General features: G+C 39.4%; 1 protein-coding gene across 1 annotated transcript in view; it reads right to left on the bottom strand.

The window, feature by feature from the left end:
• Positions 1-16,795, bottom strand: part of LOC122803216 (prolactin receptor-like) — a 288,478-nt gene that overhangs the window by 200,731 nt on the left and 70,952 nt on the right. The window contains exon 2 of the mRNA XM_044072822.1: positions 12,366-12,495. Within this exon, the coding sequence (XP_043928757.1) occupies positions 12,366-12,495 (130 nt within the window). The remainder of the gene's footprint in view (positions 1-12,365; positions 12,496-16,795) is intronic.

Here is a 16,795-nt window from a genome sequence, read left to right as displayed (position 1 = left end):
CAGATAAAATATTCCTTTAGTTTCATAATTATAATAATCAATACTATCAACCCATCTTTTTCTGCTCTCAATGTAAATTTTGTCTATGTTCATAATGTTCACACATTGAGAGCAGTGTCTACACTTATATGTCCCTAATCTCCTTATGTTATGGATAGGTTTATTACCCCTATTCTCAAGTATATTCTTGAGACTCTGGGAATTTTTATAAACCACCTTAAAGGGAAGATTAGATATTTTATCCACATCTGAAAGGGACACAAATCTATTTCACTCTTTATTAAACAATTTTTGGTAGTATCATTCAGAGCATTATACTCCAAGATTATTGCTTTTTATAACTAATATTTTCATTATTATTATCCTTGTGTAGTTCACTACCATTACCTTGTTCTTTGTGGCTTTGTATGGGTTTAAATTTAGTCCTTCTTCCTTCTACAACCTCCACCTTGATTTCATTTATAAATTCTAAAGGGTAACCTCTTTCCATAAACATTTTTTCCAATAATTCACACTCTGTCCAGTAGTTGGTATCCAAACTTGTCATATGAATCCCCCGAACAAATTGAACCTTTACAATATTTTTCTTACAATGGGGTGGGTGCACTCTGGTAATGGAGGAAGGAATTACAAAATGTTGGTTTCCTGAATATCTTAGTTTCAAATTTGTTATCAATCTTATACACCTCTAAGTCTAAATATTGTAAATTTTCATTACACAGTTTATATGTAAAATCCAGGAAGTTAGTAGTATCCTTCATATGCTTCATAAAATCATCAAACTTCTCCTTACCTCCTGTCCAGAATATAACTATATCATCCAGGAACCTGCTGTAGAGGCTCCAGCATGTAGTATATTCAGAATTTAAAATATATTTTTCTTCCGAATTCGCCAATACTAAATTAGCATAAGTGGGGGCACACGCTGGCCCCATTGCCACCCCTTGAATTTGCTGATAAAATTCACCATTAAAACATATAAAATTGTACTTAAGGACCATATCCATTAAACTCACACACAATAGTTTGTCATTATGGGTTAATTCTTGATCCTCAAAAACAATTTCCTCAAACATTTCCATGCCTGAGGAGTAAGGAATACAAGAAAACAAATCAACAATATCAATGGTTACAAATAGAAGGTCTTCATGATATAGTTCATTCATTATTTCTCTGAAGAGATCCCATGAATCTTTCAGAAAAGCTTTTCTTCTAACCCACAAATGTTTTAATTTTGTATCAACATATTTAGCAAGAGGAAGAGTTTTTTGACCCATCAGCTGAAACTACGACTCAAGGGTGGATCCCGCTCATTCTTGTGGGTCTTAGGGATTCCAAAAATTGTGGGAACCCTCGGTTTATCTTCTTTCAGGTATGTAAACATTTTTTGATCAATACGTCCTTCATATAGCATATCATTTAGGCCTATATCAATTTTATTATAGGCTATATTCACCTCATTCTTAGATGCATTGGAATATCTAGACTCGTCTCTTAATATTAAGTTCATTTTACCCTCATATTCTATATTATCCATAATTACCACCCCCCTCCTTTGTCTGGTTTCATCACTCGAATATTAAGATTAGATTTCAAATCATTAAGTATTGTATTTTCTTTGTTACTTAAATTAGGTTTATATTTAACCTTAATCTGTTCATTCCTAAGTTCCTTCTCAATAATCTTCTCCAGATTTTTTAATTGTGGATGGAGCGGTGGATTAAAAATAGATCTTCGTCTCAGTCCTTGATCCGTATCTATATTACTAGGTGGTAATAATAAACCTAAATTGACCTTTCTTAAAAATAATTTAACATCTAACAATGACCTAGTAAGATCTCCCTTTCTGTATGGAATAAACTTTAAACATTTGGACAATAAATCAAAATGTTCCTTCTCTAATACTATATTATTAAAATTGTAAATACAAAATTCATTGTATATATGTTTAACACCATCAACTAAAATGCCATTGGGATCCCTATGGGTGGAATGGGTATAATTTAATATCTCCCCCTCCCCCTTCTCCCCCTCCCCAGTAAATATTCGGTTGCTGATACCCTGGTTCAGGGCACTTTTTGTTGGATTCTTGGTTTTGTTAGAGTGCCTCTCCTCATTTTGAATTTCTTTTGTGTACTACATGAACTACAAAATGAACTAGCACCTCACCTAAGTGTCATGTTTAATCATAGCCTCACCTCAGGCTTTGTACTCCCTGAGTGGCACACAGCTACAGTTATCCCACTCCACAAGGGGGGATCCACCTTGAATCCTGGGAACTACCCCCCCCCCCCATCAGTCTGACGAGCCTGATCTGCAAGGCCATGGAACATATTATCATGGAACTTATAAACAAAGACATTGGCAACGTTCAGACACTGGACCATACCCAGTTTGGGTTCGTGAAGGGATGATCTTGTCTTCTAAACCTGATTGACTTCTTCGAATCAGTCTCCAGAGCAGTGGACAAGGGTAAGGCAGTCGCCAAGGCCTTCAACACCATCCCCCACTCTGGAATCATAAATAAACTTACTAAGCTGGGCATTGATCCTGATGTCACTTGATGGGTTTCCAACTGGCTTGGTGACAGAACCCACACTGTGAAAGTAGCCAACTCCAAATCCAGCTCCAGACAAGTGACAAGTGGAGTACCTCAGGGTTCAGTCCTGGGACTGCTCTTGTTTGGCATCTACTTCTCTGAAGTACAGGCCAACACTAAGGGACTCTGGCTAACAAAGTTTGCAGATGACTGCAAACTCAGAGCCATTATTGAATCCCCAAATGATGTGGATATTCTACAAAAGGGATTTACAGAAACAGATGCTTGCTGCCAGAGCCATGGGCTCAAGCTCAATGCCAAGAAATGTATAGTTATCCCCTTTGGGAAATAACATGTACCTGTGAATTACCACCATAGGTGGCAGTACACTAAACACCGAAAATGTGATAAGAGACTTAGGGACACAGGTAGCCAGTGGTGTCACCTTTGATAACCACATCACCACAACAGCCAGGAAATCCTTCTATGTGGCACACCTCATCACTAAGGGCTTTTCATCCAGAAAAAAGGAGGTCATTGTCCCACTGTACTCATCCCATATTAGATCCATTATAGAATACAATGCCCCATTTGGTATGTACCTCTCAAGACATCTGCAACAACTGGAAAGGCTGCAGAAATACCTCACTAAAAGAATCACAGGCCTAAGGCAGATGCCCTATGCTGACCATCTAAAAAAACTCCAGATATACTCTGTCGCATATCGTCTACTCAGAGGCAATCTCTGCTTAACATACAAGGCCATGTCAAACCCAGAGCTGTTGGACATGCTACACTTAAAGAAATCCCAATCCCTCAGGGCCATATGCTGCAGGGATCTAAACCTTGTCATCACAATGAACAAAACATACTGGAGGGATAGGTTCCTGACCCAGAGACTCCCCAGTCTCTGGAATAGACTGCACATACATGTCAAGCCTCTTTGGCCCTCTTCAAAAGGAACCTTGATGATTGAATGGGAGATAGGAAATTCACCCCAGGGATCATATCAGTCGCCCTGCTAGACAGGGGACCAGGTAAGTAAATATTGTGGGAAGAAATAGCCAGGGAATTGGTATGGCTAGGCTTGTATAGGCCCTAGGGCTGATAGCCTAGTACCAACCTATGAACCTATAAGTTACAGGAGAGAGATTGCAAAAGTAACCTCTGCACTAGTAAATCAGCATCTGCAACAGAGTTTACCAACTGCAAGTAGTGACGACCTTGTGTTTCACTGCCATCTGTGGCATTGTATCATCTGTCCATGCTTAAAGTACCATGCCTTCTGTGATACTGAAATTGTGGACCACTACTAACTGGACAGAGGCACCATGCAGGAGCTAGTAGGTATGTGTTGTCATCACATGCAAGCCCATGGGATGTGTGGAGTACCTATCTGTGTGGATAGCAAGGTATTGTGTGGCTTTAGGCGTACCAGGTGCAGTGACCTTTTAGTGACCAACAAGGAACACAGTGGGTGTATCCCAGGCATGTACCTCAAGGATACTTTAGTTCATTGATGCCATTCTACACCATGTAGGGGAGCATATGCAATTTTCACTGACAGTCAACATCATGCAGGCATTTTATGACATAGTCCATCTCTCTGAGGTACTTGAGACCATACACTGCACCAACATTTCAATAAAAGCCTCATATGGAGAGCAGAGAAGAAGGTATATCATTTGTAGTTAGTTCCATTCTGTCAACTGGCAGGTGTTCAGTAATACACAATGTGTCTGCAGGCTACCAGGTGAGTGTGCATGTCTCCCATTTTTGGCACAAGAAGAGAAATCCTGATGCGCACCCATTACTATTGGGCATCCCAAGCAGTCTGTGCATGGAGCTTTTACCCAGAGACATTGTATTGGTGTTGACCAATATGTCATGGAGTTATGGTTAATTACACCTATCAGAAATCATCAGAAAATGCTCCAGCAACAGGGAAATGGATGAATAACATGCCGTGACTGATTTTCTAGAATTTGTATTAAGGCAGCAACAACTTCATAGCCTCCAGAATGATAAATAGATACAAAGTTTTCAGCTACTACATAGACTTAGTACAAAAAAGTCAGCCCACAAGTGGTCATCATCATCATCAACCACTTTTTTCACAATTTCTACATGGGGTACAGATGTCCTGTTGTTTTTTGCCATCTCTCTTGATTCAGTGCATCTCTTCTACCTTCTTCAACAGTCACGTCTGTCTCTCGCAGGTTTCTCTCACATAATTCATCCATCTGTTTTCTGGACATCCTCATTTCCTTTTGTCTTCCACCAAATCATCTTCTGCTTTCCTGATCAAGTGCCTAAACCACCATTGTCTGTTGTCTTTGACTTTTTCTGCAACTGGAACCTCTTCTCTGATGTCATTTCTTCATCTCTCCCACAGTGTGCATCCTACCATCCATCTTAAGTTCTTTATCTGCATCACCTCTAGCTTCCTCAACTAGTCTCCCTTCACTGCCTAGCTTCATCACCTCTAGCTTCCTCAACTGGTCTCCCTTCACTGCCTAGCTTCATCACCTCTGGCTTCCTCAACTGCTCTCCCTTCACTGCCTAGCTTCATCACCTCTGGCTTCCTCAACTGGTCTCCCTTCACTGCCTAGCTTCATCACCTCTAGCTTCCTCAACTGCTCTCCCTTCACTGCCTAGCTTCATCACCTCTAGCTTCCTCAACTACTCTCCCTTCACTGCCTAACTCTCTGCAACATACAGAAGAACTAATTGCACAACTGTTTTGTACACCTTACTTTTCAGCTTCTTTGGCATTCTTCTGTCACACACTCCTGACACACGGTGCCAGTTGGCTGCAGCCTCTCTGTTTCTAGTTTTGACCTCTTCATTCAGACTTCAACTTCTTCTCAGCCACCCCAAGATACTTGAAGCTGCTAACTTGTTCCACTATTTTGCCTTCTAGCCTAATTTTCAGTTTCTTCTGATTTCCTCCATTTGCTGCCATGACAACTGTCTTGTCTGTACTTGGTTTCATACCATGAGCCTTCAGTTTTAGACTCCATTCCCTTATCATTTCCTGAAATTCCTGTTCAGAGTCTGCTTATAATGCCACATTGTCTGATTACAGCAGCTTTGTTGCTTTATACCCATGACCTGTTTACTAATGTAGTCCATACCAGTTTGAATAGCAGTGGGCTCAAAGCTGAATCCTTATGCACACCCACTCCTACTTGGTAACACTCTATGAGGCTGAACACTGTTTGTACTTGTGTTATTGAATCCTTGTACATAGCCTACACTCATTCAACTAATGTTTCTGTGACTTTGAACCACCTCAGGACTGCCCAAATTGGCTTTCTTGGGACTTTGTTGTATGCTTTCTCTATGTCTGGGAATATCCAGTTGGACTCTTTCCTCATCTCTAGCTTCTTCTCAACTATCTGTCTCACTGAAAACATCGGGTCAGTTGTGCTGCTTCCTGATCTGAATCTGAACTGCTCATCTCCCATCTTACTTTCTACTACTCTGCATAATCTTTTATCAATCACCCTCTCTAGCCTTTCATTCAGTGCGACAGGAGTTTCATACCTCTGTACTGTCCACAACTGTGAATATCCCGTGTTCCTATACAGTGGCACTAGAATGCTTATTATCCAGTCACCTGAGTTACACATTTCCCTCCATACCCCTATGAGTACCCTCAGAAGCAATTTCTAACTTAACTCACCCAACAACTTGGTCATATCTGCTGCTTTCCCAGACTTCATTTTCCTTAGTGTTGTTACTTCTTCCATTGTAGGGTCTTACTCTTCTTTCACCTTAGACTTTTTATGGGGCAGTACAGCTTCTGTTGGGATTTCTTCATTCAGAAGCTTCTGGAAGTACTCCTTCCATCTGCATTTGATGTCCTGTGTTCTGATAGCAGGTTGTTGCTGGCATTCTTTATGATTGATGTCTGCTAACTATCTTCTTTATATTTCTGTATTTGCCTTGTGAACTGATAGAATATTTTTTGTCCCTTCTGCTAAGTCACTTTCTAGAAGCTGGTAGAGTTCTTTTGATGCCTTTTTCCTTGCTCCTTGATGTTGTGACTAGCCTCTTAGCTTCTTTGCCTCCAAACCAGTATTCTTAGCCTGGCCGGTGTTATCTATCTCACACATTTTCCTGCACTCCTTCTTTAATTTAATAACTTCCTGGACTTCTGCATTCCACCATTAGCACCATATTTCCACACCTGGGCTTTGCCACATTATCTGTTCTACCGTCCTTACACATGTTGTTTTGAGGCACAGTCATTCTTCTTCATCTCCAGCTATCTCCTCTTCTTTCTGAGAACCAGAACCCTGAGTAATTCCTTGAACTCTTATGCTTATTCTGCAGACAACTTCTATGTCTTCAGCTTAGTCTCTGTTGACCTTAGAATCTTCTCTGACCACTGCTAGCAGCTGATTGTGGCAACCAGTAGTTCATACTGTGTGATAACTGTTTCACTGGGATAATTTTGCAATCAAGGATTCTATCCTAGTGTCTACCTGAGTTGCAAGTTGCTCATGCTTGTATATGATCTTGTGACTGTCTCTTGGTGAATCATGTGTTATCCATCATTAAGCTATTTGTCAGGCAGAAATCTAGAATGGTCTCTCCTTCATTATTCCTGTTACTCCCACCCATGTGGGCTCAGGCAGTCGTAATATCCTGTCCTATTTTTCCTGATATGAGCATTCTGGTTCCCCATTATCAACACCAATTCGTTTTGCCCTGCTTCATTTGGTAGGTCCTGCAACTGCTGCCTTCACAATCCTGCTGTGGGACATAGGCTGAGATTATGAATAGCACCATATCTTTACAATGGAGTCTGATTACAGTGAGCTTATCACTAATTCTGATGACATCCATCACGGTCTTCAGAAGACACTCCCTCACAATTCATCTGTCCTTCCAAGTGGTCTTGCTGCACTGCCCTTCTACCTTGTCTCCTGGATACCTAGGATGCCCAGTCCTTTCCTTATCATCATATCATCCTCTTCCAAGCTTTATCCTGTCAGAGAACCTACATCCAGTCTAGAAATTCTTAGTTCACGTTTACCACATTGACTGGTTTTATACCTAGCTTTTACTGAACAGTGCTATCTCAGGTAATCCAGGCTGGGCAACTGGACACATGCCAGTAGCTTATTGACTCATAACTGCTGTACTTTATGGCAGGCACACACTGACCAACTGAGGCACTTAAACCTCTGCTCCATTAACATGGGTGCCTGACGTAGGTCATGTCCTCACCTCATTTATCACTGGCAAATACCCATGCCCATTTTCGGCAAAATTAATAAATATGACCAAATCACCTAGAGCCAGTTTTGTTCACCATCAGGTGGCTGGCCCTGACAAGGCATACACTCTGTGATCCATACTCTCCTATCAAGAAGATACTGCAAACCGCAGTTGATGCCTAAAGTGGTTAGTCTACACAACTCTTCCTGCTGTAGATACCACCTAGAGTCTGTGCTACTGCCCACAACTCCATTATTTATTTATTTTTTTGTGATGGAAACACACAGCATGTTTTTTGTAACATGGGGGAATCCCCACAGAGGCATTAAGAAAACATAACAACTCTACATGGGCAGGAAGTCAAGACTGAACCTTGTACCTTGTCCTTACATATATAGTTGCAGTTCAAAAAATACTGAACATTCAAAAGAGCAATTCCTTTTTCTTTGCTTTACTGGCCGCTCTGTGTCCAAGATCATGATACAGTAGAGTATGGGAATTTTCCCTTTATCTACTATTGTGTGATCTAGTAATCTATATGTATAGTTATCATGGGGTGCGGGGTGTGTGGGTGGGGGTGCTTGCCTTCTGCATAAAATGTCTTTTTTTGTTTTGTGCTTTTGTGATTCAATCTTTTTAGTTTGATGTTTCTTGGTTTGTTCATTACAGTGTTCACTTTTCATTAGATAATAATTATATATATTTTGTATATTGCCTAATATGTTACCTTTTTATGTTTGTATTGCTGGAGCTTTTCTACTTGGGTCTCCACTGAAAATGGGCCATTGGCTCAGATGGACTAACCCAGTTAACATTTGTCAAATAAATAAATAATATAATATATGTATCCGTGAGTGTGTGTGTGTGTGTGTGTGTGTGTGTGTGTGTGTGTGTGTGTGTGTGTGTGTGTGTGTATATATATATATATATATATATATATATATATATATATATATATATACACACACACACCTATAAATTTATGGATGCATATATCAAAAAGCCAGTCTATCAAAATACAACTGAACACAAGTTGACAATCAATAGTGTATTGAAAATTAAAAAAAAAAAAAAAAATTTTTTCTTTTGCACAGGGGACAACACCTGTACAGTCCCTCCCCACGCCACCTGTTAATTATATGTACCAGTCCTGAAATCGCACTACAGTGGAAAAAGAGGAAATTCTTCAATCTCCACTGCTACACAAACATTCACAGAAGTAAAGCTGGCATGTTCAATCAGCTGGGACAGCTTTTTTTCAGATTCGACAAGATGACTTTAGCCAACTTGTCTGTAACCCATAGGCATATATGTATACATTTACACACAAACACACAAACACACAAACACAAACACACACACACACACACACACACACACACACACACACACACACACACACATATATATATATATATATATATATATATATATATATATATATATTTATATTTATATATATATAGATGTGTGTATATATGTGTGTGTGTGTGTGTGTGTGTGTGTGTATATATATATATATATATATATATATATATATATATATATGTGTGTGTGTGTGTGTGTGTAGAATTTACACAGATAAATACAATTATGTTATGAAACAATGAAAACTCATAAGACAGAATCACAAATGACAGAAAAAGACATGCACAAAACACCGAAAGACTCATAAGACTGAATCACTGAACACTAAATATTTCTCTCCCACTAAAAAAGCCCTGTATCACTAAATCCCAACTACAAGACCAATGTCAAGTGTGGTCTTTGTAGTGGTACTGTTAAGGAAAGGCTTTTTAGTAAAGTAATATGTATGGTTAGGAGCATGTATGGCATTAGGGTTAAGGTTAGCACACATGAGTAAGGTGGATCTTGCTACTCATCACATTTTGAAAGGATATCTTGCAGCCAATGCCCCCTTGCATGTACAGCTTTCCACTTTGATGTGAATATGTTTTCACTCATCTTTTTTGTTCTCTTTGCAGAATTGGCATGAGCTTTAGCAGCATGGCATAAGAGCACCCAGTCAGCATATGGAAGTGCCTCAGTCAGCCTTCCTTTTGGCTCTGTGTCCTGGGAATATTCTGTTCAACCAGCCCATGGATGTTGCAATATGCTATATGGAATACTTCTGATGATGTGTTTTCCATAATTGTCTTTAATGAACTGAATAGTGGCATCACTCTTGGCAGATGTGGAAGTAGTATCCTCATGAAATGCCTCCTGGACTTCAACTGGTGGCAGGAACACTAAGGCAAATAACATATGGAGCCACATGGCTAGACATGGAGTGGTGATATGTCATAGATGGTATCCAAATTATGCTTTTGGGCCTGCCACCATATGTCTCAGACAGAAGAGCCACCCATTCATGGTGAAATCATGGTTTTGCTTCTAGACTGAGCTTAAGGTGAACCTTTGGAAGTTAGTTGAAATGTGCATTTGTAATGGGTGCAATCCTTTTGTGTCAGTGAGTCCTACTGTAGATCCTGATTTTGTTGTACCTGGTAGTGTTTATTTTGGTTGTCAGTAATAGACAAGGGGTTGCATCTTGTAGTTGCTAATTGTCTCTAACATTGGTGTTGAGTGAATTAAATGGCAGCACACCGGTGCCATAATCAATAACCATGCCAGAGCTGCACAGTGCTGTCAGATGGTGGCTGTTGTAAGGTGGGGGTGGGTGCAGCCAGGCTTGTTCACTGTGTGAACAATGAATGCACCTATTTCTAGAAGGTACTGTTTGGCAATTATGTACAGTATGTTTGTGGGCATTTTGGTGGTAGCATCCATGGACTTCTATCTAGGTTGTACAGACAATATTTTATTTTATGGTGTGAGTGAACACAGTACCTGCATTGCATTGCTGTCTCTTGCTGCGGTGATGTCCTCAATTACTTGGGAGGATGACAGCAATATAATGCAATGACATCCTCTCAAGTAATTGAGGATGTTATTGCAACATGACACAGCAATGTAATACAGATACAAGGACATCATCAATTACTTGAAGAGATCATTTATGTCTGGGCCCTTTCTCTGATATGGTGCAATCCCACAATCACAGGAGCTTTGGTTGGGTATGGGGAATGTTGATAAGTACTACTGCAAAAGAGTCCCTTTTTTCATTCCTGACACAGTGATGACTTTTTATGTACAGGTATTGTAACTTTCTGCTTCTTGTGCTTTTTAACAGCCTTCTTCAAGTGGCAGGTATAACCTCCTGGCAGCAGTTTCTGCACCTCACCCCCCCCCATAACGGCAGTTCTCATATTGCCATTCAAATGTGCCCAGGGTATAAAAGCATGACGCTGCACTTGGGCTAGGGGTCTCTTCCTTATGAGGCCTCCTGCAGCTTCTGTCTTATTTTTTTCTTACAGATATGGTAGGTGTGGAGTCTGTTCTGCTTGTGGACATGTTTTCTGACTGAGTTTTAAAGTTCCTACTACTGTTTACTCTTGCTAAGCTTTTTCATCAGAATCCTTTCTGTGTCATCTCAGGGGGCTTCTGTGAATTCCTGCTTTTGGAATGACATTGTATTGGCTGTTTTTGGCCTGTTCTTTGTGGTGTTTGCAGCTATGCAATCAGATACAGCAACAGCCCTTTCCTCTGTTTGGTATTGATGCTCAGACATGGGGCATAATTGCTGGAATCCTTCTTTGGAAGACAAATTATGAGCAATGAAAAAACAATATGAAAAACTATCATATTTCAGTGAACAGAACTACATTTGCTTCAATATTTTTCTAATTTCATAAATTAGATAAACTAGAAAGTCTTACTTCATAGTTATGTTTCTAGATGCCAAGAACACATTAGTCCAAACTACTCCAAAAGACATTACAAATATACTGTGTCAGTTATGAATCTAAGACGCAATGCATTTTGGATATAGGAATAATATGAAGTTAAAAGAATTTCTGTCCCTGTAGCTAAGAACCATATTTGCATTAAATACTAAACCTATATAAAGCATTTACACTGTGACCTAAAATGCAGTATGCATGTCACCCAGAGAGATGGTATTCATTATGGTTAAAAGAATGAAGTTAAGCTAAAGGCTAAGGAGGGAACACCTAATGAAAAGTTGTCCTTATTGGGTGTACTTACCCTACAGTGTACATCAGGGTGTAGTTAGTATTCCCAGTTTGTCCTTATTGGGTGTGCGTACCCTACAGTGTACATCAGTGTGTAGTTAGTATGCCCAGTTTGTCCTTATTGGGTGTACTTACCCTACAGTGTACATCAGTGTGTAGTTAGTATGCCCAGTTTGTCCTTATTGGGTGTACTTACCCTACACGTACATCAGTGTGTAGTTAGTATACCCAGTTTGTCCTTATTGGGTGTACTTACCCTACAGTGTACATCAGGGTGTAGTTGGTATGCCCAGTTTGTCCTTACTGGGTGTACTTACCCTACAGTGTACATCAGGGTGTAGTTAGTATGCCCAGTTTGTCCTTATTGGGTGTACTTACCCTACAGTGTACATCAGTGTGTAGTTAGTATGCCCAGTTTGTCCTTATTGGGTGTACTTACCCTACAGTGTACATCAGGGTGTAGTTAGTATGTCCAGTTTGTCCTTATTGGGTGTACTTACCCTACAGTGTACATCAGGGTGTAGTTAGTATGCCCAGTTTCCTCATCATTCCCTGGAGCCCACCAACAGGTAAAGGTTTCCTGATTGGGTGAGCGGCATTGTCTGATCTGGGGCCTGGCTGGAGGCAAATCTGAAATTAAATATAGAAAATTTATAATCATTTAAAATCCAACTTTAGTCAAAAACGTAACACTATGGATTAGATACATTTCATTTGCAATGATTTGCTATTTTAGTGTGTAGTTAAATCTTTATTTCATACTTGTTGTTTTGGAGCACAGAACAACTTTACAGATTTGGGCCAGAAAATCCATGTTTCTTTGGGCCAGCACAACCTGTTTGATTTAGTTTTGAGTCAGGTGTAACATGCAGGATGGCAAATTCTAGTTCATGCATTCTGCACCTTCCTTGGCACCATATATACCAAAGATAATGACACATTAATGATACACAGACTACCTTATTTATATACAGTGGGGTTTCATGCAATTCTTTATATCTTTCTTATTGGAGTGTTGAGACCCTAAGAAAGCCAGTGGTTTGATACTTAGCTCAGAACAGTGACCCCATTCTGCAACCTGCAGTGGCTCTTGGCTTTGACTCACTTACAAATTCACCTTGGCAGGCACTGGTGTCCTCTGAAGTCCACACACCTTTCCTGGTACTGACCAGAATCCCTAGCTGGCCATCATCTAGACAAACAGCAGTAGAAGTCTTATCCTATGATGAAAGGCCATGGCTATATTCCCGCAGGCGACTTTATGGTGAACTGAATGCCATCCCTTTCCCATATATTGTCCCAGTAGCTGTTGGAGGTGGTTCCATGTTCCATCTCTACCTTTTCTGACAACAATCAGCCTGTAGTCTCACCAGCCTGATCTGCAAGTAAGCACTATTTCCCATGCCAACTCCCATCAATAGATGTGGGAAACATTATTATCTGCAGCTCCACCCCCACTGAATGCAGCAGTAATCAGCCTTGACGTACCCAAATGCGACAGCGATTGGTGCTCTTTTCCTCCTTGCCCTTCAGTCTCCCTTGATTTCAGTTGTTTTTGTCCTTACCCACACCTTACAACTTGGAATTAATTGGTGCTTCCTTCTCAGTTGATACTTTTCCTTCCTTATAACTGGCTTTTCCCAGTCTATGTCAGTGACTGGCCTATACTGGACCTTGTTGTGATTAATTAGTTTTGCAGCTTTGTAGTGGTTATGACACTAGCCTTTTTGGAAGCTTTCAGCATTCCACTAGCCTTCCTGGCCAATATAGTAAAAAGCAATAATAAATAAATACATAAATAAATAAAACCTGCATTACAAACTTACAGGTCAATGAAATTAATACAATATCAAATTACTGTGCATTTCCAGTTACATACATTCAGGTGTCTTTGTCTTGTCAGTTCTTCACTAAGTACAGAAACTATTTAATAAATAAGTAAAAAAAATATTTACTAAAGTATTGAGCTTACTAGTACTTGTTTGACAGCTTTCATTTTCTTCTAACTTCCACTATGAGTGGTACTGGAGCTGTTGGGTAATAATGGACCTTCTAGAAGCCAACATCCCTCTGCCTGTCATGTTTTGCCTAAGAAAATCCATTACTTCCCATTACACAGAGATCACAAATAAAGTGTAAGTTCTGATGTAGCTTAACTGAATTACAAGTGAGACTATACAAGGGTGAATAGCTGTGCATTATCTTTACATCTTACAACCATTAATAGGTAGCAAGCTGGTGACAAATATTGTTAAAAACAGTATCACAGCTGCACACTGTCATAGATGCCACTTCAAAACCACATTTTAACAGTAAATAATAAAGTCATTTGCACAGAAAATCTTTTACCCAAATTGCATGTTGCCTGAAATACTGTATATTCATTACCATATTTAAGTTGCCCCCCACCCACTATCACTTTTAGAAGTGTCTTCACAGCTGCATCACAATAAGAAGATGGCAATAATAAGTAATGGCAACATACTATGCTCTTATTTAAAAAGGGAAAATGCTTCATTTGTAGATAATGCTGATGTATCATTACAACACACCACACCAGGGGCATAAGTAAGTCCTATATTTAACCACATAAGATAGATATTGTTAGTCACTTTGGCAAATCTGTTGTGAAAAACAAAGCCACCTATTCGAGATAAAATATTACTTACCCACAGCCTGCTATGCTATATCACTACAAAATCATTCAGTCAGGAATTATTTCTTAGGCATTGGATATTGTGGCCATAGTTTGTTGTCTCATAATCAAATGCAGTGTGCAACTATAAATCTGGGACTTTCCTAAACACAAAAATAAACTAGAATGAATCCATATCGTACTCCAAAGTCTTCTGCATAGAATGGCACTTTTATTTTAATTGCTATTACTTTCCATTCCACTTATGTATACTGGGAACAAATAGTCACAGGCCATATTTTATGTCGACAAAATGAGGAGCTGCTTATACAAGTTTGTGATGTATGCCAGAACATTGTACATTAAGACTAATAAACGCCCCTTAATGGAGAAAACAAAAATGGTGTAGGATTTAATGGTACAGAACTATCTCTTAAACTTACTAGTGTTCCATTTGCATGAAGATCTCCACACAGGAGGTCAAAGTACTACATCACATTCGTACACATCGCACATGACATGTCAATAATTTTTCAACCAACTAAAAGACTGTTACAATATATCTAACCACCAAACAATAAAACAGACATGCACTGGACATTAATGTACAAATCCATCAAGTAGAATAATCCCTTCCCTCAATATATTTAAACTCTGGCGTAACAAATGCCTCCACAATCCAATGTGCCTCCAGCAAAATTTGCAAATTTGTCAACATTTCTCCAGCATGCAAATACTGTTTTACCTCACAAAAAGCTATATGACCCCTGATATCACAATAAACACTTTGCTACTATGGGCATTTACATTTAAATGCATTTACAACTATTTATGTACTTCCTTAAGGTTAGAAGTTCACATTATAATTTAAGGGACAATAATAACAAAGCGCTAAGCTTTCTCCCCCCTCCTTTTGGAAGTTGAATGTCCCATTTTCAAGTATCTGGCACACACACTTGAATATCTGAATTTTCACACGCATACGCACACACACACACACACACACACACACGCATGCACGCACACACACACACACACACACACACACACACACACACACACACACACACACACACAGATTCATTAGCTGTGTCCCGTCTCTCCAGATTACAGGGTAGCTGCCACCAACCAAATACTCTAAGGATCTTACAAGGGGTAACCAATTATACTGTATCAAATTAATACTGATATGAATGCTAGAGTGTGGTCAAAGCAGTAAGGCTTTTCAGAGTGGCCACAGTGAAATTGAAATAAGCACAGGTACTCTATAGATATTAAAAATATTCACTAAAAGACCATCCACAATGAAAAGGTATAAAATATTTAATAACAGATATTAAAAATAGAAAACAGGAAAACACTTAATATTTAGTTACAATAAGCATCAGAGTTTTCAGTCACAGGAAATACAAAATAATACAATTGGACAGAATCTCACATACAGAAAAAGAAATATTATGTCTTTAGTTAACTCACTTAATATTGCAAGGCAAGATGTACTGCTGAGATGTTCACTTCCACAAGACAAGATAAGATACTCCACACACTGAACTGTACAACTAACTACTGAACAACTACTAACTACTGAATTGTGATGACTGATATAGATGTTTTATATCAGATTCCAAAGAAAAAGAAAAAGACAAACAAACAAACTGCTGCTGCCAGAGTTCTGTCCTTCAGCTGGTTATAGAATGACATCATATCTAGTCACCTGACTCTAGCACAATACGCATTCAGAACACTGTAAAGGTTCTGTTGCAGAATTTTTAATATAAGCAACTTTTACAATACATTTTAATACAAGCATCTGTACAAATCAATGTGACAGTCAAATGACACAAGACTATTTACAAAACTTCAGCCAGCCATGCTGGCATATGCCACACATGCAGAGCCCCACTTCTCCTGGTACAGCTGGCAATACCTCACACATCGCATCACTAATTCCAAAAGTTAGAATCATACACAACTTGCCAATGATAGTCTGAGAGAGGACACCAAGACATTGTTATATGCCTCAACAGTAACATCAATGTTCACTACACTGATTAACTGCAGATGGTGGTGGACAGTGGAAACCAGGGAATCTGGACATCCAACTAAGATATTACAAGCCTGGTTTGACAAGGATCTAGTCCACGTATAGATGAGTCCAAACAAACCTTCAACCCCTGACGTAGAGGTGCCAACATAGCGTGATCCATTTTTATCAGATCGGGAGACCTGCTCTATCTATAAGTCACTGATCACCACCAGAAGGAACACCAAGTACAATGTATACCCATATATATG

The sequence above is a fragment of the Protopterus annectens genome, chromosome 5.part1 (assembly GCF_019279795.1).
Source record: "Protopterus annectens isolate FY-2018-M chromosome 5.part1, PAN1.0, whole genome shotgun sequence".
Classification (NCBI taxonomy): Eukaryota; Metazoa; Chordata; order Ceratodontiformes; family Protopteridae; genus Protopterus; species Protopterus annectens.
The sequence above is the reverse complement of the archived record's forward strand: the minus strand, read 5'-3'. Positions and strand labels throughout refer to the sequence as shown.